Source organism: Gopherus flavomarginatus, chromosome 4 (genome assembly GCF_025201925.1).
Source record: "Gopherus flavomarginatus isolate rGopFla2 chromosome 4, rGopFla2.mat.asm, whole genome shotgun sequence".
In the NCBI taxonomy this organism is placed as follows: Eukaryota; Metazoa; Chordata; order Testudines; family Testudinidae; genus Gopherus; species Gopherus flavomarginatus.
Genome location: NC_066620.1, coordinates 50,251,507 through 50,277,905, shown reverse-complemented (window position 1 = coordinate 50,277,905; position 26,399 = coordinate 50,251,507). Strand labels below are relative to the sequence as shown.

Genomic DNA, 26,399 nt, shown 5'->3' with positions numbered 1-26,399 from the left:
GCTTTTCTAGAACCAGGTTTTAGCTAAAAGGTCAGTTTTCAAAATGGAGAAAGGTAAATATAGTGTCCCCCAGAGATCTGTACTGGAACCAGTGCGGTTCTGCATATACTTAAATCATGTCGAAAAAGAGGTAAACAAAGATGTGGCAAAATTTTCAGACTATACAAAATTATTCAAGATTGTTAGATCCAAAGCAGACTATGAGGAGTAACTAAGGCTTCATCTACACTTAGGGGGTGGGGATCCATCTAAGTTATGCAACTTCAGCTGCGTGAATAACGTAACTGAAGTCAATGTACTTAGAACGACTTACCGCGGTGTCTTCACTGTGGTGAGTCGACTGCTGCCACTTCGCCGTTGACTGTGCCTGTGCCTCTTGCAAGCTGGAGTACAAGAGTTGATGGGAGAGGGATCGGGGGTCAATTTATCATGTCTAGACTAGATGCGATAAATTGATCCCCGCTGGATTGATCGCTGCCTGCCAATCCGGCCAGTAGTGAAGATATACTGTAAGGGATCTCACAAAACTGGATGACTGGGCAAACAAAATGGCAGATGAAATTCAATGTTGATAAATGCAGAGTAATGCACATTGGAAAACATAATCGCAACTATACATACAAAATGATGGGGTCTCAATTAGCTGTTACCATTCAAGAAAGAGATCTTGGAGTCATTGTGGATAGTTCTCTGAAAACATCCACTGAACATGCAGTGGCAGTCAAAAAAGCTAACAGAATGCCAGGACTCATTAGGAAGGGATAGATAATAAGCCAGAAAATATCATAATACCCCTATATAAATCCATGGTACTCCCACACCTTGAGTACTGTTCGCCCCCTCTCAAAAAAGATAAATTAGAATTGGAAAAGATACTGAGAAGGGCAACAAAAATTATTAGGAGGATGGAACAGTTTCCATATGAAGAGAGATTACAAAGACTTGTAATTTTCATTTTGGAAAAAAGACTACTAAGAGGGGATATGATGGGTATCTAGAAAATGATGAATGGTGTGCAGAAAGTGAACAAGGAAGTGTTATTTACCTCTTCACACGACACAAGAACCAGGGGTCACATGATGAAATTAATAGGCAGCAGGTTTAAAACAAACATAAGGAAATACTACTTCTTTGAGTAGCGTCCCTATAGATGTGCTTCTGTCTCTGTACTGCTGATCGGAGAACTTGGGTAGCAGTGTCGGTTAGGCCCACACATGCACTGTCTCTCCTCATGCCCTGCCACAAGGCTAACCAGCGCACACAGGCTAATATCCTTCAATTCCTTCTCAACTGCCCTGGGCTAGAGACGGAGCCATTAGCATTCTGTTTTGATAATTAGCTTCTTTAGCATTTTTACTTAGTCTCCTCAGTCTTAGTTGGAGCCTTTTTCTCTATATCTCTCTTCCAAAACAAAAAGCAAACAAACAAAACTTTATTTTTCTCCTTTTTTCATTCAGGACCCCTTTCCCCAGCAAGGCATACTTGGCTCACCAGGCTTCAAGAAATGCCTTATCTGTCAAGTTTTGCCCCCGAGGGATAGTTCAGTGGTTTGAGCATGGGCCTGCTAAACCCAGGGTTGTGAGTTCAATCCTTCAGTGGGTCATTTAGGGATCTGGGGCAAAAATCTGCCTGGTGGTTGGACTACATAACCTCCTGAGGTCCCTTCCAAACCTGATATTCTATGAGTGGAGAGTAGTTCCCCCTCCATCAGTTTTGGAGGGAGGCTGCACACCCTCATATATGTCTGTTATCAAGATGCTCCTTGGGTATACCCCCAATCTTCCCCCCTACCACTGGCATATGACCAACCATGGGCACCACCACTGGGCTCTATTCCACTGCACCAGTGGCCATACTGGGATACCTGGGTGCATATCACTCTCAGGCTTCCAGCCTTACTCATAAGCCCTTGAGACATTCCCCTTTGGCTATGGCATCCAGAACCTCAAAACCTTCAGAACAGATCATGGAGGAATATGAGGGTGGAGTTGAGGAAGAAGTTACTCTGAGGACCAACATCTCTTCCTCCTCTCCAAATGAGGCATTCGTGCCCTGCCACCATCCTTAGCTGATGATTTCCAGCTCTCCCAGGACTTGGCAAAAAGAGTTGCAGACACACTGCAGATACCCTTGGAGGAAGTCAAGGACATTCATTACAAACTCCTTGATATCCCACACTCTTTCTCAACCTCCAGAATAGCTTTCCCCATCAATGAGGTTCTCATGGACCTGCAAAACTATATGACAAACCCCAGCATCAGTGAGGCCTACTTGTAACTGGGCCAATAAAAAATATTACATCCTGTCCAGGGAGATGGAATTTCTTTTTTTCCACCCTTGCCCTAACTCCATTGTTATAGATGTGGCAAACTCCCAGGCCCATAAAAACCAAATGAGATTCACTCCCTTTGATAGGGATTGAAAATGCTTGGACCTCTTTGGGCAGAAAGCCTACTCTTCAGCCACATTGCAGTTTCGAATCATAAACTATCAAGCCTTAACAGTGAAGTATGACTATGTCAATTATTCAAAACTCAACAGCTTTATTGATCATCTCCTAGAGTCACAGTGCAACCAATTCTGAGCTATTATCAAGGAAGGGCAGCTAGTAGCCAAAACAACTCTCCAGTCAGCCCTCGATGCAGCCAATACAGTGGCCCAGTCCATCTCCATGACGGTGGTCATGCGATGTATGCCATGGTTACACCTTTCAGGTTTCCCTAAAGGGGTGCAGATGACTGTTGAAGACCTTCCCTTTGAAGGCACTAAGTTGTTTGCAGAGAATACTGATGCGTCTCTCCATACCCTTAAAGATTTCAGGGCCATTCTCCACTTAATAGGAATCTATACACCTGGACAAAAAACAATATTTAGTCCACAGCCCCAACATAAATCCTGTACCTCCTGATACCAGATTCAATGCTTTTATGAACCTCAGAGAAATAAATCTAGGTTCTCCAGACACAAACTGTCAGGTCCACAGCTTTCCAGGTTGCAGCCATCTACCTTAAAATATCAATTTTGACATGTTAGTTGAGGTGTTGACAGACCACTCCCCTCAACCGCTACAGCTGACCCATTCTACCCAGTCAACTACTACCTTGCCATGTTCCGCAGGACCTGGGAATGCATAACATTGGACCAATGGGTCTTGGAAATCATTCAAAATGGGTATTCCATCCACTTTGCCTCCCTCCATCATTACCCTTCCCATCCTTCAGGGACCCTTCTCATAAGAGTTTACTACAAAAAGAAAGAGATCACCTCCTCCAGTTGGGAACCATAGAACCATCTATCAGGCAAAAGTTTTTACTCTTGTTATTTCCTAAAACCCCAGAGGAAGGGAGGTTGGAGAGCTATGCTAGACCTCAGAGCACTTAATAAGTTTGTCAAAGCTCAAAAATTCTAGATGGTCATTCAAGCAACGATTATTCCAGCACTGGAAGATGGAGACTGTTTTTTGGCCCTCGATCTTCAGGACACTTATTTCCATATTTCAATCCAACTATCTCTCAGACAGTTCCTCAAGTTTACCCTAGGACAACACCACTATCAGTAAAGAGTACTCCCCTTTGGGTTGTCATTGGCTTTGGGGGTATTCTACAAGGTTCTTTCAGTAGTGCGTGCTCACCTATGCTCCCAGGGGATCATGATCTACTCCTACCTGTATGATTGCCTCCTGAGAGCCTGCTCCTTCAACAAGGCTTGTCGGGTTACCAAAACTGCTATAGCCTTATTCACGGAACTGGGCCTACAGATCAACACCCAGAAATCAACCTTCATCCTAGAACAATGCCTAGAATTCATAATGATTGACCTCATCTTGTTACAGGCCAAAGCACTCCTGCTTCAGCACAGGTTCCTCTCCTGGGGTGTGCTCATAGAGACAATAGAAGACAGCCCCCAAATATCAGTCAGACACTGCCTCCAACTTTTGGGGGATATGGCAGCTGGCCCAGCAGTGATACCTCATTTCAGGCTTCACATGCAGTGTTTCCAGATGTGGTTCAGCTCAGTCTACAGACTAAACCGAGATGGACAAGATAAACCTCTGTCACTGTCCACCAAGGTAAAAAGCTCCCTGGACTGGTGGAAAAAAAGCAGGAAATATTTGCAAAGGGATGCCCTTTTTGCAAACTTCCCAGTCGGTACTTCTCACCACCAACAAATCCCTCATAGGATGGGGCACGCATCTAAACAATCTTACAACACAAGGCAAATGGTTGTCCATGGAGATATGCCTCCACATCAACCTCCTTGAGCTCAGGGTGGTCAGCAGTTCCTGCACCCACTTCCTCCCACTGATCAAGGGAACACACACAAAAGAGTCCTAATAGACAACATAGCATGCATGTACTGCATAAATCGACAGGAAAGAGACAGATCACCCTTTGTCTGTGCAGAAGCACTAACGTTATGGAACTGGTGCATCTCCCACGTTACACTATCAGCAGTCTTATCTTCCAGGCACACAAAACTCGATAGCGGACAGTCTCCATTGCAGGTTCCCACATGACCATGAAGGGGAGATGCACCCAGCAGTGCTTTACAACCTATTCAGATGGTGGGGGACTCTGATCACAGACCTGTTCACCACTTTATTGAACAAGAAATGTCCATGTTACTGCTCTAGAGCAGAGATGGGGCAACATTCCCTAGGCAATGCTCTCCTTCTTCCCTGGGACAGGGACCTTCTCTATGCCTTTCCTCCATTTCCCCTACTGTCAAAAATCTTATTAAAAATAAAATGAGAAGATACACGTCATGCTGATTGCTTCCACTTTGCTGAGACAGAATTATCACCCTTACCTGTCAGAGCTCTCAAGGTGCCCACCAATCTCTCTCCAGTCCACTTCATACCTCCATTCATAGAACAAAGGATGTACTCTACATCCCAACCTTGGGATTCTCCATGTCAAGGCTTGGCTCCTTCATGTTTCAAATGCATAGAAAGTTCCTGCTTGGAGGAGGTACAAGAGGTATTATTACACAGTAGAAAATCCACAACATACTGTATTTACCCACAAAAAAAAAATCCAGATTTCAGGCTTGGTGTAATTCTTAACAAATTTCTCCAACATCCACTGCTCTTCCAAAGATCCTAGACTGTGCACTGACTCTTAAAAATGGGGACTATCTCTCAGTTCACTCAAAGTTCTCTTAGTGGCTATAATAGCCTTCCACCGACAAGTAGAGGGCTACTCAGAGCTATCACACCCAACCACAAAATGATTCCTCAGGAGTATAGTAAACCTTTTTACACAACCCTGACATCCCACCCCTACATGGGATCTACATCTAGTGTTGAAAAGCCTGACTGACCTCCTTTGAAACCCATGGCTGTTCACTTACATACCTGTCAATGAAAACGGTCTTCCTGGTGGCAATCACCTTGGCTAGGAGAATAGGGGAAATAGCAGCTCTGATGGCACATCTTCCCTAAATGGTATTCTTTTGGGACAAGGTCACACTCAGGCTACACCTGAAATTCACCTAAGGTGACCACCCCTTTTCACGTGAACCAAATGATCCACTTTCCAACTTTTTACCCTGAGCCACACAGTGATAACAGGGAGGCTATACCGCACACACAAGGCTTTAGGAGCTCCCTGGCCTTTTATCTGATTAGGGCAAAGGCTTTTAGGAAGTCTCCTAGGCTTTTCCTTTCTACTGCGGAAAGATCCAAGGGCTCAGCAATATCAGCCCAGAGACTTTCCACATGGGTCTCAAACTGCATTAGACAATCTTATTGGGTTCACAACATGACACTTCCAGATGGTATTCTCACACACTCTATAAGGTTGATATTTTCATCTGTTGCCTTCCTCAAGAATGTCCTTACAACAGAAATCTGTCCATACCTTCACAGAACATTATGCGACTGGGGATTCCACCTCTGATGCCATCTTTGGCTCCACAGTACTGTCATCTGTAACTGACTCGACTCCGAAGTGCCAGCCTACAGTGGGGATACTGCTCGGGAGTCACCTACAGTGGAGCACTCCGAAGGGATACTACTTGAAGGAGAAGAGGAAGTTACTCACCTTGTGTAGTAACAATGGTTCTTTGAGATGTGTCTCCCTGTGGGTGCTCCACAACCCACCTTCCTCTCCTCTATTTCAGTTCTTGTCAATGATTCTGCTGTAGAGAAGGAACTGTGGGAGGTTAGCCTGTGTGCACTGGTTAGCCTTGTGGCGGGGCATGAGGAGAGATGATGCATGTGAGAGCCTATTGGACACTGCTACCGAAGCTGTCCAATCAGCAGCACAGGGACGCAAACATACTTACAGTGGAGCACCCTTAGGGACATACATCTTGAAGAACCATTGTTACTGCACAAGGTGAGTAACTCCTCTTCTTCACATAACACACAGTCAACTTTTGGAACTCATTGCCATGGGATATTGTGAAGGTTCAAAAAGAATTAGATAAATTCATGGAGAATAGGTTAATTAATGCCTATAAGCTAAGATGGTCAGGGATGAAACTCCATGCTTTGAGAGTCCCAAGCCTCTAACTGCTGGAAACTGGGAGGGGACAACAGGGGATGGATTACTCAATAATTGCCCTGTTCCATTAATTCCTTTTGAAGTACCTGACATTGACCGCTATCAGAAGACAGGATACTGGGCTAGATGCACCATTATTCTGACCCAATATGGAAATTCTTATGTTTTAAAGGCAAAAATCTGTTGTCAGATGCTTGACCAGAACTCCCATTGACGTCAGTGGAATTTTCTGTGTAACGGTATAATTTTCCCTTAATTTTGTTTTTGAAATTTTCAAATACCCTTTTTCCTTTCTGATTTTCAACCAATCCAGGACTATCCTGAGAAAGGTCATTCTTCTGAGATTTCTAGCCTAATTTTGCAGAATCAATAAGTTTGTCAAAGCTTTGGGTAAGCATTAAACTGAACCAAACCTAAATTAGGCTGGTGGTAGTTTTAAAGACTCTTAGTGTTCCAACTCTGCTCCCATAGAGGTCTCTGATGGGTTTTACTGTGAACTTCAGGGGGATTAGAGTTAGGCAAATGCTGAGAGCTTTTGAAAATCTCACCCTAAACTTTTTAATATTTCTCCATAACTGTGTCACAGTCAGCTAGACTACAAATGGGGGGAGAGTGAGATGGCTTCCCCAAGGGAAAAAATATTCTTTCTATTCCATTGCTCTTAGTAATAGGACACATGAATCAGCTGGTGATGTCCCATGGAGAGTCACCAAATTTGATACATATGATAGTACTTCGAATTGCCTGTAGGCTAAATGTTTACAATGAGAGAAAAGTTTACCAAAATAAGCAGGTTTGCTAGGCTTATCCTGAGGGGTTTTCCCATCTGCAATTATTTGAGCATTGTTTTTATGTCAATCCTTTGATATCTACTAAGAGTACCAATCAGTTCTAAATCCTTAAGCCCAATTATAGTTTTGTAAGATGTTGTTAAATACACTAATTTATATTTTAGTGAATTGATAACTTATTACTCGTTCCATTATCAATGAAAATAACATTATTTGTGGGCTTCCTCTGCAAAAAAATGTTAATGGAGCCAGCGCCATACGTAAGGAAACCCAATATTGTCATATATTTGCTTTATTGCATATTACAATTTTCCTTAAAATTATTTGTTCAGCTTAGTAAACATACTAGCTAATACAGGAATTCTATGTGATTCAGAAAAAAAAATGCTCATTTCTGAAGATACACTTTCACGTTGGGAAGGTTTACATAAGAATATATTTTTTTTGCCAAAATAGTGCTTGTAAATTACCGGATATTCCTGCCAGAGTGAGTAAGCCCCAGGTCTGTCACCCTTATGATATTCAAAGGTGTTGCTGTGAAGTTATGTTTTAATTCACTATAAGTGAAGCAGAACTGGACCTTTGAGAGTATGTCTATTCAACCTATGGCAGTTAGTCTCCCAGCCCAGGTTGAGAGATTTGGGCTAGTGTTCTACAAATAGCTGTGTGGATAGCTCTTGGAAGTAGTAGCTTGGGCTGGAACTCTGGGCTTGTCTACACTACCGGCTGGATCGATGGGCAGCAATTGATCCAGCAGGGTCAATTTATCGTGTCTAGTATAGACACGATAAATTGGCTGCTGATCACTCTAGTGTCGACTCAGGTACTCCACCTCAACAGAAAGCGCAAGGGGAATCGACGGGAGAGCATCTCCCATTGACACACTGCAGTGACAAAACCGTGGTAAGTAGATCTTAGTACGGCAATTTCAGCTACGTTATTCAAGTTGCTGAAGTTGGGTAACTTAGATCGACCCTCATCCCTCTCCTCCCCTGTAGTGTAGACCAGCCTTCAGACTCTGAAGCCTAGGGAGGGGGGTGGGCTTCAAAGCACGAGCTCCAGCACAAGGCACAACTTGAAAGAAATGTCTACATAGCTATTTTTAGAGTGCTAGCACAAGCCTTGGAAACTCAGATCTGTCAACCTGGGTAAGGAGACTTGCTGCCATGAGCTGTATAGGCATACCCTAAACTATCAGCGATTGCCAACCTCTAGTTTACTACATACACACAAATTACATTAAAAGAGCGCTATTACTGTTGCAAAGTCAAACTATCAGAAGTTAGGTAATGTCAGAATTAAAGTTACATGTGCATAATAATATAATACTTAAGGCTCCATGTTTGTCACGGAGGTCACAAATTCTGTGACCTCCGTGACTTCTGCAGGAGCCCGTGCAGCTGGCTGGGGAGCCGCCTGGGCCACTCAGGCAGCCCCTGAGATAGTTGCACCAGCTTCTGCTGGGGAAGTCTTGGGCCCCTCTCCACCCCCCAGCAGCAGAAGTTTGAGTGTGGGGGGGCTCAGGGCTGGAGACTTGGGTGTGGGGTGGTGCTTACTGGGGGGGATCCCCAGAAGGGTGACAGGAACTTTCCTCCCTCAGCTCCTAGCTCCACATGCTGCCTCTGCCCACAGGCACCACCCCCACAGTTCCCATTGGCTGTGGTTCCCAGCCAATGGGAGCTACAGAACCAGAGCTTGAGGTGGAGTGGCGGCAACAACTGAAGCTAGGAACTGGAGGTCACTGCTTCGCAGGGGCTGTATAGGGAATCTGCCCAAGTCCCGCGAACCCCCCCAGCACCCATGGAGTCCCCTCAGGCCGTGACCTCCCTGAGTACCTATGGGATCCCCCTGGGCTGCGCACCGCACCCCCACTGGGCTGTACCCTCCTTCCTCCCCTCCCCCTGAGTATCCATGGTTCCCCGCAGGTCACACCTGCAGCACCCTCTGGCCACCCTCCGCTTCCCCTACACACACTGAGCTGCACCCCTCCCCCCATTTTAATCAGGGATATATAGTATGAGTAATGGACAGGTCACGGGCTGTGAATTTTTGTTTACTTCCTGGGACCTGTCCATGACATTTTTACTAAAAATACCCGTGACTAAAAGATAGCCTTAATAATATCTACAGCCGTGATTTTGAAAAAGAAATCAATTTGTGGTTCAAGATATGAAGTCAAGGAGAGAGGGATTAAAGCTCTTGGTCAGGTGGTTAGTTTTAATAAAATGTCAAATATCTTGGGTCAAAATGTTCATACTTGAGTGCTTAAAGTTAGGCACATAAAACCCTATTTAGGCATCTAAATAGTGGCCTGATTTTCAAAAGTGAAAAGTGTTCTAGCCTCTGTTTGAAATTTATGGAGCCACAGGCACTGAGCATCTCTGAAAATAAGATAAATGTAGATTTAGGTGTCTAACCTTAGACATTCAGGCATAAAATTTTTTGTCTTAGTAACTAATTTCTAACATCATTGTTAAGGCTTTTGGTTATCCTTTAAAATTACCCAGTGCTTGAACTGGCAACCAGTTCTACCACCTATAAATGATAGGTCCCTTCCTTCTTCCTTGTCATAAATTAGTTTGCTAACCAGTTATATGAAAGATCCATTGCTCTAAACAATGCATAGGGAATTCCCAATATTGTCAGAAGTGGTGATGTGCACACACAAAGGATTTTCACAAAAGGAAAAAGTAAAAGGAAACAGAGAAGAAATCACCCAGTAAACCTAAATCATCGATGCTGGTAAACATGCCAGGTTTTCCTCATGGCAAGTGGTGAGAGACACCCTCTTGTTGGTAGCACAGTTTAAAAAATGTAGTTGGCATCTTGTAGCCACAAGACCACCAATGAATATATAATGTTAAGTGAGCATATTTCTAATAGCAATCAATCACTAAAAGTTAAATAACCTGGAATATCACTGTTATAATGGTTTCCTGTCTGTAAACTTGATTTATAATTGTGAAGTTTTGGGTTTTTTGATATCTGTAGATATAGATATTTGTGTGAGTGGATGTGTATCTGTGTACCCAAAAACATTACAATATACAGTTATATATGCACAATATTTATTTATTTATTTTATATTTTTACAGCTCCTGAAGATGTACAACCACCTACAGCTATATCCTTTCCCACATTTTTACTACTGAGTTGGAATCCTCCAAAAAGACCAAATGGAATTATAACACAGTATGCTTTATATATGGATGCTGTATCAATCTACACTGGAAATGGAACTGAATACATTGTCAAAGGTGAGTTATATAGTGGTGACTCCTAAGATGAGTATGTCACAGTCATTGGGCTAACTGCACATCTAACCCTTCCTGGACTTGTCAAATGCACCCTCCTCTCAGTTCTCAGGCCTGTAGCTGTCACCTGTGTTGGGGTGAAAGCACGTGGTTCTTCTGCTCTAGGCGTGCATCGTAGACTGCCATCCCCAAGTCCTAACTGTGATTGCCTCAGCGGGCCTGATGTGTCTACGGAGCCTGCAGTTCTGTTCCCTTCGGGAGCAATGACACCAGTGACCAGATACCCTTCTTATAGCAAAGTATTGATTAGAACAAAAGAATTTAAGAGAGAAACAGATCTTGTAATAGTAAAACAGACCAAATACATGTCTTGCTTACAAGATATCTAACCATTTTCCACATGGTGATCCTGGTAGATCTAGCTTCCTTATAGACTCCTCCACAGAGCCTCACTCTGTCTGGGTGATCATCTATTTCCTTAACTCACAAACCAGTACATTCCCTCCCTGCCTTGGGGAGTCTTTAAATCTTGCTCAGTCCTTTTATCACCCCTCTTTACAGAAATCAAGTCTCCTTTAAACTTCTTATAGTCCTTTGATCTGGTAACTTTCAGCTTTGGCAAAACGAGGCTTGAAACATGTTGGAGATCCCCCAAGCTACTAATTTTCCTCATTGTCTTTCAAATGTGTGTCTGGATGGCCTTCTCTGTGTTGCCTTCCTGCACAGCCCCCATTGAATTTGAGCATATAATAAACATTTCACTACCTCCAATATAACTTGTACAGTCTATCTCAATATCTATTTTACATATCTGTATCCTCAGATTATTACATAGCCGCTCCATGACCCTCATTGGCTGCTTGTATTGATGTACAGTTATCTGTCATCTTACTTTCACGTTAACCTTTTGTTTCACCAACATACCACAAATTAGTCATTCAGGATTATCATACAATAAAAATAATGAACTATGTGTAGCCTTGTGCAGCAAAAGGAATAGTCTAGTTCAGTCACAGTTGTATGCATGTTTGTAGATAGGTGTAAAACCAAAAACAATATTAAAATCAGAATCTACCCAGGATAGAGGAGGGTCAGGGTCTTACTTTCTTTTTACTATAACACCTTAGCATACTATAAGACCTCAAAGACATTTCTGCATTTTGAGTTAGTACAAAACATTTTTAAAAATGCATAGTTCAATTTTTTTTATTTGCACAGGCCATAAGCTACTAGTGCGGTGGGTCAGTTCTGACACTGAAAAATGAATCCTGTTAGAGAACCTCCTGAAGGCTGTTGATGTTTGCTATAATAAATAGCGCACACTTTAAGTCAAACTTTTTCATTCTGTATTCAAAGGTAATGGATTTTTTGTAACCATAGTAACCTTGTTGTATTTCTGGATAAATACATGAGGTATATACATTCTGGTTTTATTTTTGAATATAAACTACCACATTATATATTACTAATAATATGAAAAATAGGATAAAGGTTAGCATAATGACAGCTTAAACTAGTATGCATTTTTCTTCTGCAAAAAATAAATATTTATCAAAAATATAGGTTCAATTAGTTTCACCTCCTTCCTGCTCCCAGTTTTCTGGTATTCTTGTAGTACCATTTATCTTTTTTTCCAAGATCTCCATTAATCTCTTATTACTGTCCCATAACATTCTTTTTAAAAAATTGGAAGCAAAAATACATGTGCTTCCAGTCTTCTTATTAAAAACATTATTGAAAGATTTGTGCTGATGTTGTTACTAGAGTTGTGCTCTGCCCCATAGCATATATTTGCAAAATGGTCATGAATTAGAAAGTGTGAAAAACATTTTTGGAATATGTTCACCATGCTAGTGGTTTTTTAGAAGTGCATATCAGATTACATCGTGACTGATAACTACTATCTAAGCTGTAATGAAGAATTATCTATTGAAACTGCAGTCAAGATAATTTTTATAATTTTCCAACCAGCAATTAAGGGTAGGCTACTCTCAAAAGGCTCAATATTTGGCTCATCATCCAAAATATTGGATGCTTATCTGAGACTTTTCCAGCCAGACCTGATTCTGTAAAACTGGCCTAAAGAACAGACTTTTAATGACATTTTTAGTGCTTGTTTTTGTGGTAATATCTGGAAATAATGGAAGAACCACCTTTCTCACAGTAATGTAGCATTTCTATTTCTGCTCCTGGCACAAACATTTATATGAACATTTCAGTAGCTTAACGTAAGTTTGGTTTCCCTTTGTTTTTTTGAAATGGGCAAAGGTTTACAGTTTCAGTCCCTGAATTTGATTACTGAAGAAAATACATTGATAGGTAGGTCTACTAGGAAACTCCCCATCTCCCCAGAGACAGCAGGACTCCGTTTCACCAAAATGGACCTAGCTGATTGCAACTCTGATAGAGTCAAAGACAATTTTCAGAGGGCAGGCCAGTTTAGTTCACTGCCTGTAGTCTAAATATGTCTCCTCTTCCATGTGGAAGCCTCTACCATTGCCCCATTTAGTGTTATTCAGTAAGACCCAGTTTCCCTCCAATGGGGTCCCTGCTTCTCACCCAGAGTGCACCATATTTGTAAATCTATTGCTTTTTAATTGATATTAGTTGCTAAATGGAAGGAGATTGATAGTCTCCTCATCTGAACTGGTGGAACTTGAGTCACTTTCTTATTCTCTCTTACCATATGGGACATGACATGTATGACTGTTTGCTTCTGTGCCACCTTTATCTTGCTGCTGATTTCTCACTCTGCCTGAGGTGTGCTGGAAATCTGGAAGGAGCCCAGAGGAAGAAATGTGGTCTGAGTCACAAGGTTGGGATTTAGGTCAACAGAAATCCAAGTCATTCTGACTCAGGACTATTCAGATTTCTAGCCCAGATTTATGCTTGGCTCTAATTTTAATCAAAGAAATGTCATTTTTGTTGCTAAAGTGGAAGGGCCTTTGTTTCTTTACAGAACCTGCAATCTGCTCCTTTGTAGGCACAAAGTGGCACAAAGTAATCTTGCTTCTCCAAGGGCTATATCTGCACAGTGATAAAATCAAAGGATTAAAAGCCAGTGTTGTGTCTGTCTCTCCTGCCTGTTTGTTTGTTTGTTTGTTTTTGCTTGGGTGTGAAGGTTAGTGCTGTTGGCTTCTACTGAGCATGTGCATACTGGTTTTTCAGAGGCATATAATTTGGCCAAATTGGGTAGATTTTCCTAGGGACATCAAAAAGCACCTCTCTGGCCCCTGGGGAACACCCCTTGCCAGAGCATGGAGTCTCTAGAGCTTCTTAATGAAACATTTGTAAGATTTTTTTTCACATTAGCAAAACAATGTGGTTTTATCTAATATCATTCTCATAAATGGCTGACCTGTTTTAGCCAAAACATTTTTTTTAATCATCTCAAGGCAGTCAGCATGGAAAGTTTCAGCACAAGTGGTTAAAGTTTGGCAAAGTTTGTAAACAAGTGAAAACTGTGTTTTATAAGGAAAAGTATCAGACAACTTTAACTCTAGGCATTGCTGCCAGCACAGCTTATAATGTGCAAAGAAATAATAATATAGCACAAACTTTTCTGAGGAGATTGCTAGTGATGGTTGATTGTCAAAATCTGAGCAAAATTTCTCCCTCCCATGTCATCTGAGAGCTGGCTACCTTTGTGAGAAAAGTTTCTGGTAAAAGCCTGTAGTGAAAATAGTCTTCTTTTCTATAGTGAAACACATTTGATGATCTAACCTGGTGAAGCCAAGAAAGACATTACTTGTAGATATATGTGACACACAAAATGTTTATATTTCCATCACTGTAGAGTGTAATCTCCAATTTTGACACTGAGCATGTAAAAGTCGGCATTTTCTTCAGCACTGCATACTTGACCCTGCTAACAAATTTGGTTCATTTAATTTCTCTTGCATATAGTAATGACTCTGATTGTGAATCCTTAAAAGAAAAATATTCCTATTAATACTCATCTGATTGAAACTGTTATTTTCTCTGCCATACAGTAAGAAAGAATAGTGTTTGCAGTATTTCAGGAAAGGGATACTTCACTTAACAAGTCACAGGGCCAGATTTTCAACTAGCTCAATAGAGCTGTGCCAGTTTACAACAGCTGTAGATCTGGCTCACATTCTCTGGCTTTCTACAGTTAAATTACAAATAATAATCTTTTCTGGTGTCTGTGATATGTCACTTTTGATAATTTAGTTTTTATGGACTATAAAAACAAGGTTAATCCTTAGAAAGAGAGAGAGAGAGAAGAATATAACCTATAGGAATAAGTAACAGTTTGGCTGGCTCAAGTAAAGTGACCAGGTGTCCGGTTTTTGACCCGAATACCCAGTCGAAAAGGGATGCTGGTGGCTCTGGTCAGCACCGCTGACCATGCCATTGACTGTCCGATAGGCAACGCCGCACAGGGGGGCTGGCAGGCTTCCTACTAGCTTCCGCACTGTGCGGCTCCCAGAAGCAGCGGCATGTCCCCCTCAGGCTCCAATGCGTAGGGGCTGCCAGGGGGATCTGCACACTGCCCCCACCCCCAAGTGCCACCCAGAGCCAGCACCCCTGCACCCCCCTGGGCCTCAAACCCCTGATCCCCCTCCCCTCTCCAAACCCCTGAATCCCAGCCTAGAGCACGCTCCTGCACCCCAAACCCCTCCTCCCCAGCTGGAACCCTCTCCCTGCCTCCCACATGTCCCAACCCCCTCCCTAGCCCTGATCTCCCCCTCCTTCCCTCCGAACCTCTTGGTCCCCACCCAGAGCACTGTTCTACACACCAAAACCTCATCCCAGCCCCACCCCAGAATCTGCACTCCCAGCCAGAGTCCTCACACACTCCTGCCTCTGCCCAGAAACCCCCGGTCATACTCTGAACCCCTTGGCTTCACCCCAGAGCTCCCTCCTGCACGTCATACTCTTCATCCCAAGCTGGCACCCTCACCCCCTCCCATACCCCAGCCCCCTGAGCCAGCCTGGTGAAAATGAGCAAGTGAGTGAGGGTGAGGAGAGCAAGAGACAGGGGGCTCGGAGATGGAGTGAGCGAGGGTGAAGCAGGAGCGGAACTTCAGAGGAGGGGCAGGGATGGGGCGAGGGTGTTCAGTTTTGTGCGAGTAGAAAGTTGGCAACCTAGGCTCAAATTGTTCTTGAACTTGAATGCTGAAAGACAGATTTTGTAAGACCAGACAGATCAGAGTTGGAGAAGAGAATGAGGAGACTTGTTGAATTCTATGATTAATAATAGGGATGGGGTGGGAGTTCAGCATCTCTTAAAATCAGGGCCCACTATGTCAAATATTCAGAAACTGAAGCACCTAAAATTAGTCAACACTCATATGAATTCCTTTCTTGAAATCAATGATAAATAGTATCTTTAATATATGTGATCGCACAAATGCCATACTTCTTCAAGAAACACTTTTGGACCTTTTTTTTGTCCTTTCCACACCTATAAAATTCTACTGATTTTTGCGTCTATTATTAAGAATCCATCACAATTGTGTCAACACTTTATATGCTGTACAATTAAACATGACTTAAATGAAGGGAAATCCAGAAAACATTTGAACTGCAGAGTTTGATTGCCAGTCGGGGCATCACAAAGAGGAAAAGGCCTGTTAGATCATATGATTGTTATTGTTATGGTTATTCTAATTAAATATTGAATAGCATGGTAGCACCCAAAGGCCACAGTCAAGATTGAAGCCCCATTGCGCTGGGTGCTGTAGAAATATAGAAGAGGCACTCTTTGCCCTGACAACTTACAACTACTAGATACTGTAGTATTTCTGTGGGACCCACTGTGGAACTGTTTCCTATCTTCAAAGATGTAGTATAATATTCGTAAATATCTGAAAGAGCCAAGTCTTCTGTTTCACTAGGTCCTAGGGTAACCTATTCCAAAGAGTCATTCAACATCAATATAATATTGGCATCCAGTTAGTGAATTTAAAACTCTAGTTTGTTCTGGAAGCATTGAAACCTGCTGTATTAGTGCGAGCAATAGAATATTCATCTTCACCTGAAATACTACCCATGTTACACAAAGTGATATGAACTGAAGTCCAGTTGTCATTTTCAGGTTCTTGCTCTAATGGACTACACTTCGACAGTCACCATTCCCATATGACTGAATGACACATCCAGATTATAAGGCAGTACAGCAAGCAACATACTTCCCAAAGCAGTACAAAAAGAACATCATCCCTGCTGCAGGTTTAATACGGGCCAAAATACTTAAACATGATGATGAGCACTATAAAAAACCCCAAAATAGTTGTATTGATGCACCCAGCACTAGAGGACAGATTATACTAGGTTTATGGAAGGAGTAAGCTTCCCTTAATGTTTTTTATATATATATTATGTTTATATATATATATATATTTAAGAAAGCACATTTGATACACCTGAATTGACAACACTGACATTGCCAGTGACCTGTACTAGTGTAATTAATTCTTCAGACCCAGAATGCAGATTCAGCAGGCACAAAACCAAAGGGCAATTGGGACTGTCTAAGTCTGTCATTTCTGTGTTTCAACTTCAAATGGAAGACTCTAGTCCATTCACTGGACTTAACTGTACAGATCCGGAGGCCAGGGAGGAAAGCGTTATGTTTATTTGTAGCAGCTCTCTTGTATCATTTTCTGTTGCAGTGCATTAGTGTAGTGTTAAATAAAATCTGCTTATTTAAAATCCTTTTAAATAGTGTTTAAATATTTCCTGCTGATACAATCTGCTAAAGTAGTTATCCTTGCTGCAGATTTCAGTTAACCTTGTCGCAGAGACTAAGCCTGGAGCTACACAGACTTTTAGGGGCCTTGATTATGGAGCAAAACCTAATGGTGTCATTATAAAACCACAGCTGGACAAGCTTCTGGAATCCTTGTCCTTCAATCAGATTTGCGTAACACAGCAAACCAGGAGAGAACTCATGTTAACCCTGCCTGAATTGCTGAGCTCTCAGGTTATTTGGGCACCACTTTCTAGAAATTAAAATAATAAAATAAAACTCAAATTATAAAACAAAAGGGATTGGCACCTCCAAATCTGCCACATACAGAAGCACAAACTGTTTTGAACAAATGGCTTTCTCCAAAGCTAATAGCAATGGATTAGCCAAAAGAACAAAAAAAAAAAGGCACATTTGTATGGCAATGTAGGGAAAGTGCATTGCTGCTACCCATTCTGGATCTGTTCAGTGAACAGAGAGAAGGGAGGCATTAAGCTTCCAGGTCTATCAATCACAAACCTTGACAAGACTTAAAGTCACTCAAAAATGTGAAAAGCCCAAATGATTCTTTCTTTCCTGTGATCTCACACCAAGCGTTTATCATAGTAAACATTTGGTATTTTAAACTCTCTTATCCAATCTACATATAATTGTCCCTTCACATATATGTAGATTGGATAAGAGAGTTTAAAATACCAAATACTGTTTGAGTGATATTGCATACTGAAAGAGAGGATGTAAGACAAGTATTCACCTAAGTAGTCATGGGATAAGAGGGATGGTCCTTTCGTAGGTCAGTAACTGGTTGAAAGATAGGAAACAAAAGGTAGAAATAAATAGTCTGTTTTCATTGTGGAGAGAGGCAAACAGTGGTGTCCCCCAAGGATCTACACTGGGTGCTGGGCTGTTCAACATATTTATTAATGATCTGGAAAAGTGGGTGAATAGAGAAGTGGCAAAGTTTGCCCATGATACAAAATGATTACAAAGCAGACCATGTGAAGTTACAAAGGAATCTCACCAAACTGAGAAACAAAATGACAGATGAAATTTAATGTTAAGTGCAAAATAATGCACTTTGGAAAAAAATAATCCCAACTATACAGATATAATGTTGGATTCTAAGATAGCTGTTCCCATTTTAAAAAAATCTTTGAGTCACCATGGATCGCTCTCTGAAAACTTCCATTCACTGCCCAGCAGTGGTCAAGAAGGCTAACAGTATATTAGGAACCGTTCAGAGAAGGATAAAAAAAAGATAAAAAAATCATAATACCACTACATAAATCCATGGTGTGCTACTCAAATAGGATCTAGTGGAACGGGAAAACATTCAGAGAAGGGCAACAAAAAAGATCAAGAGTATGGAATTACTTCCATATGAGGAGAGACTAAAAAGATTAGGGCTATTCATCTTAGAAAAGAGACAACTAAGGGGAGAGATGATAGAGGTCTATAAAATAATGAATGGTGTGGAAAAAGTAAATAGAGAAGTGTTATCTACCTTTTCACTAAATACAAAAAGCAGAGGTGACCTGATGAAAATAATAGTAACATTTAATACAAACAAGAGGAAGTACTTTTTAACTCAACACACAATAATCTGTGGAACTCATTGCCATGGGATGTGGTGATGGCCAGAAGTATAACTGGGTTCCAAAAAGAACTGGATCAGTTCATGGAGGATAGATCCATTCATGGCTATTAGTAAAGATATGATTTGGTCACAGATTCGGTAACTTTAATGAACCTCTGTGACTTCTTTGGCTTCAGCCCTTGCCTCAGCCACTGTGGCAGGGGCAGGGGCTGGAGCTGTCAGTCCCGCCTCCTTGTGTGGCTTGGGCTTCAGTCCCCCGGTGGTCAACCCCACCCCTGGACGCTGGTTAGTTTTAGTAAAAGTCACAGGCAGGTTGTGGGCTTCTGTGAATTTTTGTTTATTGCCTGCAACCTTTCCATGCCTGTATTAAAATTAACCGTGACAAAATCTTAACCTTAGCTATTAGCCAAGGTGATTAGGGATTCAGCCTCCTGCTCGGGGACCCTAAACCTCTGACTATCAGAAGCTGGGAGTGGAAGATAAGGTGGATCACTCCGTTATTGCTCTGTTCTGTGTACTCCCTCTGAAACTCTAGTATGGGTCGCAGTTGGAGACAGGATACTGGGCAAGATGGACCATGGCCTGACCTCGTATGGCAATTCTTATGTTCTTATAGTCTTAGAATTTCTGATGTGTTGATTACCCTCACTCAGTCTGAAGTCAACTGGGCCACTTATTTTTGGTGCCTAGATATGGATTTAGATGCCTAGATGTGGTACAAATTTGAAAATTTGCACTTATCTTCACAGTGGTAGAAACGGAACAGTTATATTTGACATCAAGACTTAGGACTAAACTCTGGTTTTGCTTTCTTCAGATAATATGTGTATGTTACCATTAACACTTTTAGAGAGATTAAACTTTTTTTTAATTTGGGCTTTAGTGAACATTTAAAAATTGACAACCCCCAAAGAACAAAAATAAGAGATGGGTGGATTTGGGGCTCTGCAAAATATTCACAAAAGAACAGATTGTAAACGCCTTATTCACATTGGTGAATATGAGGATTTTGCATATTTTGGAAAGGGATGGGATGGTTTTAGAACAGAGTCTAGTTTCATGAAAAACTGGTGGAATGTTGTTGCTTTCACTCACAATAATGCCCATTTTTCAATGAAACTCTGTCCATGTTCACTCAAAAAGTTGGAGAACCACAAAAATCTCCACATTTTTTAAACTTCTTAAATTGGACGTTTTCTTTCTACAAAGATTAATTTTGTTTTGAATCCCATTCAAATTTAAAATTTCACATGCATCAGTGAGAGAATTTCAGTTTCATGAAAAATAATTTATAAGTGAACATTTGGGAGTATGAAATGATCCTGGATAAAACTGCAAATATTTTTTTCAGTGAATGGATAGCACTTAATTTACATAACTGGAAAGGGAAAGAGTACTAGAAACATTTATGACAAATTGGTGTGTAAGAAAAAGAAACAACAGTTGGACTAAGTTACTAGAAGTCACAAGCAGCTGTGCTGCATACTGACAATTATTGCTGGCTGTTAACCCTTTGGGTGTTGAATATTACAGGTGTAGCCACCTGGATTGTACCACCTGCATAACTGAATGTGTTCTGTGTGTCCTAATATTCCAGTGACACCAGTGAAATGTTCATTGATGGTAGCAACACAGCAGGCAGCTGCACTAGAGGCCCAACAGTGATAGTGTAATACTTCTGCATGTAATGCTGTTCTCCAGGAAGGCAGATGGAGAATATTACAGGGCTGCTTGCTCTAAAAGGATCAAAATCAGTCCATGAGGTCAATGGAGTTGCATCTGCTTACATGAGACTGGATCTGAGACAGTTCTTGTGCCCAGTAGGTGAATGGATGTTTACTAGTGACCCTCATAGGGGAAGGTTTAGGTCTTTTCTTTAAATTTTTTATTTGCACTGCATCCTCACTCATAATCTCCATCCCTCTTTGGAGCATGCAGTACTGCCCCCAGCACATACTGGATAGTTAATAAATTAATTAGTCTGAAAACTATTTTAATTGTTTGAGAGACTGGAAATCTGCATTCTGTCAATTTTAGCAGTGAGCGAACCTCAGATGTTTGGACATTTGTAAACTTTGCATGAGCATCCAGATATCTGGATGCTTGTTCAGGCCTCTTGCTTCTGTAAATTTGTGGTGAAAAATCTGAGAATGACTTTTAAAAATAGTTCCAGATTATTTTACCAGTTAATATCACTAAACTATTTCTATTTAGGTTTAGAAATAATACAGGAGCAGCTTTTCCTTCATTCTTCTCAGCAGTCTTGGTTCTCATCTGTTCATGGTGAACAATACATGTCTGAACATTATAGAATCTTAGTTAGATTTGAGTTTAGTTCTAAAAATACATGACAGTTTAGACTGTTGGAAGAGGATTCTTGTATTTTCCAAACCTGCTGCCCCCCTCCTAAATTATGCAAAAATAAAAAATTTATGCAGGGCATAAATCAAGTCAGATTCCAGCTTAATATGTCACAAAAATCATGAAAAGAATTCTGACAAATTTCTTTTCCTGATGAATCAAGAATTTAACCTACATTTTTACACCCACCACCCAAATTGTTTACATAAAACTTTATAGCCATTTAGTTGGTACTGAACTCGATCAGACTTTTCACTATTCCTTTAAAATATGGTATTTTTTATGATAATCCACTTCTGATCTAAATTGCAGTTTGGCTTCAAATGTTTTTTTATACGACAGATATATTCATACCAATCATAAAGATTCATACCATGTAAATATAGGAACAATTTAAGATGATGTATTACAAAGAAAATAAATAGTGTATAAGCACTAAAATTAAGTGAACATAAATCGAAGCACGTAAGGAAAATATCAGATTAGTGTTCCTTAAGTAATGCATAAACTCAAAATCTTTTAAGATGGCTATCATGAGGCAGATGAGAAACAGAGTTCATTACTATTTCAGTGATGGCAGCGTTGCAAATACTGCACTCCATTATTGTAGATACAACTTAAATGTTCATATATTGATTTCCTTTTTTCTGCCATTGCTGGCAATGTATATGATGGCATGTAAAACAACATCTGGATTCATAATTTAACAATGCTGTTGTTGTTTAATCATTTCAGTAATGTACTGCACAGCACAAGGTCAGCAGATGTAAGGGGGAAAAGCGTCAGCTGAGGATAAGTGAATTTTCATTCTGATGCTAATCTTCTATCTTGTGTCCTGTATGAAGGAGTATATCTCTGCTCATTTTTTATTCTAGTTTTCTATTAATCAGTGAAACTTGAGATCTTTTTATAATAATCCTTATTGTGAATGCCTGAAGGTTCTATCAGCGTAGGTACATCAAAATATGTAATTTTGTACAAATATCTTTATGGAAACATTTAACATTTTGTATTTAGATTTATTGGGGCAATATAAATTAGAGTGGTTTGGAATAAGTATTTGATAAAGAGCAGCAGAAGATAAAATATTTCTTGTTTGAACTTAGGATGGCATCAGAGTGGAGCTATGTTATAGTCAGAATGGAAATATTTGATCTTGCATTGAAGCCGTTTGAATTGGCTTTTACATTAAAAAGATTTATTTTGAATTGATGTATAAATAGGATATATGATGTAATTTACTGGGCAAATAAATATACCACTTCTAGTGAGGGATAAAACTCATTTTTCTTGAGAGGTAAATGTGTAATTGAATATGAATGCTCTGTTTACACTGTACATTACAATGTTGTACATTTAAAGTGTGCTCACAAAACCATTATTTTTATTATCTTTTGCACATTGCAATGGCAGTGGTACACTGGAATATTTCTTTTTTGTATCTTTTCTAACTGATCCAGAGGCTACAGAACTTGCATTACATGGCTACCCTGGACATACAAGAGAGGGAATACAGATAGTATATAAAACACATAATATTCTAAACCCAGAGATACTTACTACGGTCTCTCTCTAGCATCCTTCTAAAGTAATTGAAGCCAGATTTCTCTCTCTTTTGAGGATCCATCTGATTCAGGCCTTGGAATATTAACAATACTTAGCACTCTTTGTATTCAAAGCATTTTAAAGATATTAATTCTTACAATTTGCCTGTGGAGGAAAATAGGCAACTAGTGTTAGCCCCATTTTTCAGACAGAGAAATTGAAGCACAGGACAGAGAGTCTGATGGCCAGATTTCCAGAGATGCTGAACATCCCACAGCTCCAATGGCACCACTGAAAATACAACCTACCCAAAGTCACACACCTGAACAGAGCCTGCATAAGAGCACAGCAGTTTGGGCTCCCCTGTCCATGCTTAATCTACTTGGCCACACTGTGTTTCAAGTCAAAAGTATTGTAATGAGAATTCATAGAAATAGATGTTGAACAGAGCTGTAAGGAATGTGAAATATCTTGGTACAAACATATTACCTTTGCGTTAAGAATAGGTATTTCTGTTTATTGAAAGGAAATAATTATTGTTTGAATATGTGTTACCAACTTGCCCCTACATGATATCAGATGAGTAGAGCTATTTCATGACCACAGTAAAACAGCTGGACTGCCCTTTTAAGAGGGCTGCTCCTCCTCTCCCTCTTCACTGGTTTTGAGCACATGGTGACACAGAAGGCTAGAATGAGTGGAATGTATAAGCAAGGTTCAAAGGAGACAGGTGACAAAAGCCTACATGTAGATATAAATAAAGGTGACATTAACAGAAGGCTGGATATTTGGGGGAGGATGGAATATTATAGTAGAGTTATAGGGAGCAACAGGTGGGAAGAGCCATGGGGAATCTGCTTTAATATCTTTGTCTATTCAGAAAAGCAACAAATTTGGGAAATAAATAGGAAGAACTGAAAGTATTAATACATAAGCTAAATTATGACTTAATTGGTATCACTCAGAATTGGTGGGATAAATCTCATCACTGGAATATTAATATAAAGGGGGAAAAGGACGGAGGTATTGCATTACGCATCAAGAACATACACACTTGCAATAACGGTAGGAAGTCAAGAAGGAGAGGATAACCTATAGTGTCAACAACCACAGACAGGACAAGGAGAATGAAGATGGAGTAGAAGCCCTAATATATAGCCAGAATAAGAAACCTAAGTGTGAGCTTTTTAGGATAGTGAGGGGAGGAGGCCAGACTGGAAAGGATCCAAGATGGAGTTACAGGAGATTAAATCAGTGTATTATGTAGACATTGTGTTTGAGTTTAGAGAGGAAGAGGAGGAGGCCGATGAGATGATGACTAGTGGCTGAGAAGGTCCATTATGTGGACTGGAGCCTCCTGCAATCTTTTTTTTTTCCTCTGGCATGGGGAGAACAGAAACTTCATAGGAACAGAAACTTGAATTTGTTCCTTCTCTTATTTAAAGCTGCTTAATGTTTGAATTATGAGGCCAAATACCCAGGCATGTCTCTTATGTACATTGTGGGAAGGACAGGTGATTTTACATCACCTTTCTCCTCTGCTGATCCTGGAGACCAGCCCTATATGGGCCAGTTGAGGAGTCCAACTAATCTGCTTGACCAGTGTGTCTGGACATTCTTCTTACAACTCTGTGTTCCATGCCCTGGAAGGGCCTTCCCATAGAAACAAATTTTGATAGGAGCATTGTGTACATTTATCAGATAGATTATTTGGGATAATTGAGACATAGGCTAATATCTTTAAAAATTAGGGTAAAAAGGGGAGTTTCATTTTGTCAGATGAAATGTTTTGGGCTCCTGTTGTGAGGCTGGCAGGATTTAATATCATTCTCTTAATGGCGCAAATTCATTTTTTTCAAAGTCTTATGTTGTATTGGGAATGTGAATATATGCATAATTGAAGCCCTTCTGTTAAATGTATATGCAAATATAAAACACATTGGCCAAACAATACTCAAAATAATGTAAAATACATTGAAAAAACATCAGAATAAGATAATGTATGTCTCTCTGATTTCCTGGAACCAATGCAGCTACAACAACACTGCATAAGCTAATGTATGGAGTTGCCTGAAAAAGAGATGCCTGTATCTTAGCTTAACTAGATAAATCTCTGGCAGAGCCAAGAGAGAGGCAGCAAAAACAGATGGTAGCTAGAACTAGAACGCGATTGACGATATTTGCATATAGGGCAAAGGAAAATTCCAGGGGACTAAATGGACTGATTTGGTTTGAGGCAGTTCAGAGAAATTACAAGAAAACTACTTTCACCAAATAGTCTGCCCCAAGTGATTCGTCTTTGGGAAGCACATTAATCAATGCTACGTTACTCTGCCATAGAACCACTCCTCCTCACCCCACCTTACAGTTAGGTGCCACTGTTTTGTGAAGGCAGATTCACTGTGGCTGAAGCTGCAGGGCAGTCCTTTGATGACATGGCCTTCCTTTCCCATCAGATAAATCCCCCATCAAAATCGACAGTAGCTGGAAGTCTCAGCAGGGAATTGGAATGGGCATGGAGACGAAGTTAATGCTCCATTCCTACAGATAGTCTCTCTAGAAAGCTCACTGATGACGGAGTGTGGGGAAGGTTGCAGCACTACTGCGTATGCTGTATCTGTTTTGTACGTAAAAAGAGGATTCTGGTTTTCCAAAGTTGTATATCTGGGACCTTCTGAAAGCACAAAAATCACTCAGACTTAACCAAGAGATTTTCTTTGTGCAAAAATTGTCCAGTGATTCTTCATTACAGTCAGACTGAGTCTACACTAGATTTCTTTTGGGAAATCTCTAGGAGCTGCCATAAAAGTGGTGCAGCTCACACTGGTAGTAGCAATGGTGGAATTATCCTACAGGCAGGTCACCAGACGTTTTACCACCTTGTCATCTAAGCCTGCTCAGAGCAGATCTGGAGAACCCTGTGGTAAAAAAAGCTTCTGAACACTGATGCCCCACCTGCACAACCACTCCCATCACTGAGTACAACGGTAAGCAGTTTCCCCACAAGCCAGGGGCTATGAGTCCAAAGAGAAAAGTCAAACCTCCATTCTGACTGACAGCTCCACAGAGACTAAGGCCAAACCTTAAGAAGAGAGAATCACCTTCGGAGAATTGCAATTCCCATGGAAGACTGAGAATTGCTGGTGCCCAGAGATTCATGTGATGAGATTTATCTCAACATTTGCTCCTAACTTTCTATGTGTTCACTGTGTTTTGATATATTTTAATACATTTCATAGGATTGGCCAGTCTTCTCTCCAGCCCTCTCCACCCACCTTCTGTTGTTGTTACTGCAGTATTGCAGCAAAGAATCCTGTGGCACCTTATAGACTAACAGACGTTTAGGAGCATGAGCTTTCGTGGGTGAATACCCACTTTGTCAGATGCATGTAGTGGAAATTTCAAGGGGCAGATATATATATGCAGGCAAGCTAGAGATAATGAGGTAGGTTCTCCTCCCTTGGTTTTCACACCTCAACTGCTAGAACAGGGCCTCATCCTCCCTGATTGAACCTACCTCATTATCTCTAGCTTGCCTGCATATATATACTTGCCCCTGGAAATTTCCACTACATGCATCTGACAAAGTGGGTATTCACCCATGAAAGCTCATGCTCCAAAATG

General features: G+C 40.9%; 1 protein-coding gene across 1 annotated transcript in view; it reads left to right on the top strand.

Annotated features, from left to right (window-relative positions):
• The window catches only part of USH2A (usherin), a 570,592-nt gene that overhangs the window by 247,167 nt on the left and 297,026 nt on the right, over positions 1–26,399 (top strand). The window contains exon 31 of the mRNA XM_050950274.1: positions 10,396–10,557. Coding sequence (XP_050806231.1) covers positions 10,396–10,557 — 162 coding nt within the window. The remainder of the gene's footprint in view (positions 1–10,395; positions 10,558–26,399) is intronic.